The following is a 3237-nucleotide window of genomic DNA, read 5'->3' on the forward strand; positions in this document are numbered from 1 at the left end:
TCTCGGCTCCCCTCCGCCTCCTGGGTTCAGGCAATTCTCCTGCCTCAGCCTCCTGAGTAGCTGGGATTACAGGCACACACCACCATGCCTAGCTAATTTTTTGTATTTTTAGTAGAGACAGGATTTCACCATGTTGACCAGGATGGTCTCGATCTCTTGACCTCGTGATCCACCCGCCTCAGCCTCCTAAAGTGCTGGGATTACAGGCTTGAGCCACCGCGCCCGGCCAACTATGAAAGATTTTTATCTCTGATTCTTCTCTTTCCATATCATTTAAGAACTCTTGGCAATAAAGCCAAAAGTAGATTTGCTGCATCCAAAAATTATAGTTGATTTCTAGTATTAAATCATAAGAAAATGAAGAATGGTAATTATTATTCATATATTTGACTTGTATTAAAATGCAATGTTCTTAAATTATGTGTCTATCTCTTCTGTTTCAGAGATGCATCTACAAAGAAGGCTAATGTTCTTCCAGTAGAATCAAGCAAATCCTTCCAAGAATTTTGTAATACATCTTGTTTGTCTCCCTGTGAAAACAACCGGAATCTTAAAAAAGGAGTTTTTAATAAGTCAAGATGTACAATTTGTAGTAAATTAACAGAGGTCTGTATTTTTATACCTAAGTTGTTGTTTAGGCTAACAGTGCTAATTTTAACTTTTAAGTGCTATTATATACTTCTTTATCTACATAATGCACATGTTCTGGATGTATAACATGAAGCCAAAAGGAAGAATAAGGATCTGTTAGAAGTATCTTGTGGGATATTTTTATAAATAAAATCCCATTTGCATAGCATGGAAAGTACACATCTGTTTCTGTGGGATTGGCTGTGCTCATAAACAAGGCAATTGTTTTCTGGTGGATTTTGTTCTTACTGGTGACATTCAATAAAAATGTAGTCTTGGCGAGGTGTGGTGGCTCATGCCTGTAATCCCAGCACTTTGGAAGGCTGAGGAGGGTGGATCACGAGGTCAGGAGTTCAAGACCAGCCTGGCCAAGATAGTGAAACCCCGTCTCTACTAAAATACAAAAATTAGCTGGGCGTGGTGGTGGGCACTTATAATCCCAGCCACTCAGGCAGCTGAGGCAGAGAACTGCTTGAACCCAAGAGGTGGAGGCTACAGTGAGCCGAGATCACGCCACTGCACTCCCGCCTGGGTGATAGAGCAAGATTCCATCTCAAAATAAATAAATAAAAATGTAGTCTAAGAGTTGGGGGTCAAGGGCTAGAAAACTACCTCTTGGGGCCAGAGGTGGTGGCTCACGTCTGTAATCCCAGCACTTTGGGAGGCCAAGGCAGGTGGATATCTTGAGGTCAGGAGTTTGAGACCAACCTGGCCAACATGGTGAAACACCATCTCTACTAAAAATAGAAAAATTAGCCAGGCGTGGTGGCGCACACCTGTAATCCAGCTACTTGGGAGGTTGAGGCAGGAGAATCACTTGAACCCGGGAGACAGAGGCTGCAGTGAGCCAAGATTGTGCCACTACACTCCGGCCTGGATGACAGAGTGAGACTCCATCTCAAAAAAAATTTTAAAAACCTAAAACTACCTCTTGGGTACTATGCTTACTACCTGGGTGACAGGATCATTCTTACCCCAGACCTCACAACATATCCATGTAATAAACCTGCACATGTATCCCTTGAATCTAAAATAAAAGTTAAAATTATTAAAAAAAAAAATAGATAATTAAAAAAATGTAGTTGCAGGACATGAAGAAAGCAACAGATCCTGGTACAAGAACACATGGAACAAGTGGAGTAAATGTATATATACTATTTGCTTAACATTAAGTGATACTGCAATTTTCCCAGTTCCTAGAAGAAAGATGCATGTAGGCAGTCCTCACTTATAAAGTCTTTGGTAACTAAATTTGGTGTTGGTTACCCCTGAGCCATGCATATAAAGGACATTATTTTATCTCAGTTACCACAGTGAGAACTACTCTGCTTCTGGTTATGCTGAAACCATTCTGAATACAGGTAATATTGATTCCCTTAGCTCCCTCCACAAACGTTCTAGGGCAGTGAACTTTACTTATAATACTATCTAAAAATTGTTGATTGCTGGAGACGAGTGACTCATACATATAATCCTAGCTGTTGAAGAGGCTGAGATAGGATGGTCACTGGACCCCAGGAGTTTGAGGGTGGAGTGAGCTAAGTTCATTTTCTGTTGTTATTAAATGTCTTTAGAGAAGTCATTACTGATTTTATTGCTTTCCTATAAATCTTATTTTTCTCTTCTAAAATCAAAGTGACCTTACAAATAAAGGAAAAAAATCTTTTCACAGCCAGGCATGATGGCTCCTGCCTGTAATCCAGCACTTTGGGAGGCCGAGGCAGGCAGATCACTTGAGGTCAGGAATTTGAGACTAGCCTGGCCAACATGGTGAAACCCCATCTCTACTAAAAATACAAAAATTAGTTGGGTGTGGTGGCAGGCACCTGTAATTGCAGCTACTCAGGAGGCTGAGGCAGGAGAATTGCTTGAACCTGGGAGGCAGAGGTTGCAGTGAGCCAAGATTGTGCCATTGCACTCTAGCCTGGGCAACAGAGTGAGACTCTGTCTCAGGAAAAAAAAAAATTTATATATATATATAGATAGATAGATAGATATAGATATTCTAACAAATTATATGTGTATATAATTTATATATTTTTTTCTCCTGGGAATATCTTCCCCTGAGATATGACTAGGGATTCTTTGCTTCTGTTGCAGAAACTAGTTATCTCATTGTTTGTTGTACTAATGTGGTTCATATATCTTAGTTAATGAATTCTGTTTTTTTTTTTTTTTTAGATTCGCCATGAAGTCAGTGTAAATAATGTAACACATAAACTGTGCAGTAACCATTGCTTTAATAAGTACAGATTGGCCAATGGTCTAATAATGAACTGCTGTGAACACTGTGGAGAGTACATGCCTAGTAAGAGTACTGGAAGCAACATCCTGGTGATTGGAGGTCAGCAGAAGAGATTTTGCTGCCAAAGTTGCATTAACGAATATAAACAGGTAATTCTTTCTAATGAAAATGATCAAGTTACACAGTAGCTTCACCCTTATAGCGTACATGAACCAGATTTATCTTATAATCTCATTTAGGTCCATTTTGTCATTCTGTCATTGGTTTGTCCCATCTCAAATATTCAAGTCTATCAATTGTTGTAAGCTTATTTTAAAAGTTTACTCTGGGCTGGGTGCAGTGCCTCACTCATGTAATCCCAG

General features: G+C 39.7%; 1 protein-coding gene across 4 annotated transcripts in view; it reads left to right on the plus strand.

Moving 5' to 3' along the window:
- ZMYM5 (zinc finger MYM-type containing 5) overlaps nucleotides 1-3237 on the plus strand; it is a 34403-nt gene that overhangs the window by 24001 nt on the left and 7165 nt on the right. For all 4 annotated transcript variants that reach the window (XM_017548212.2, XM_017548217.2, XM_017548214.2 and 1 more), the window contains 2 exons: nucleotides 444-606; nucleotides 2812-3024. In XM_017548212.2, the coding sequence (XP_017403701.1) occupies nucleotides 444-606; nucleotides 2812-3024 (376 nt within the window). The remainder of the gene's footprint in view (nucleotides 1-443; nucleotides 607-2811; nucleotides 3025-3237) is intronic.

Source organism: Cebus imitator, unplaced genomic scaffold (genome assembly GCF_001604975.1).
Source record: "Cebus imitator isolate Cc_AM_T3 unplaced genomic scaffold, Cebus_imitator-1.0 Scaffold204, whole genome shotgun sequence".
Classification (NCBI taxonomy): domain Eukaryota; kingdom Metazoa; phylum Chordata; class Mammalia; order Primates; family Cebidae; genus Cebus; species Cebus imitator.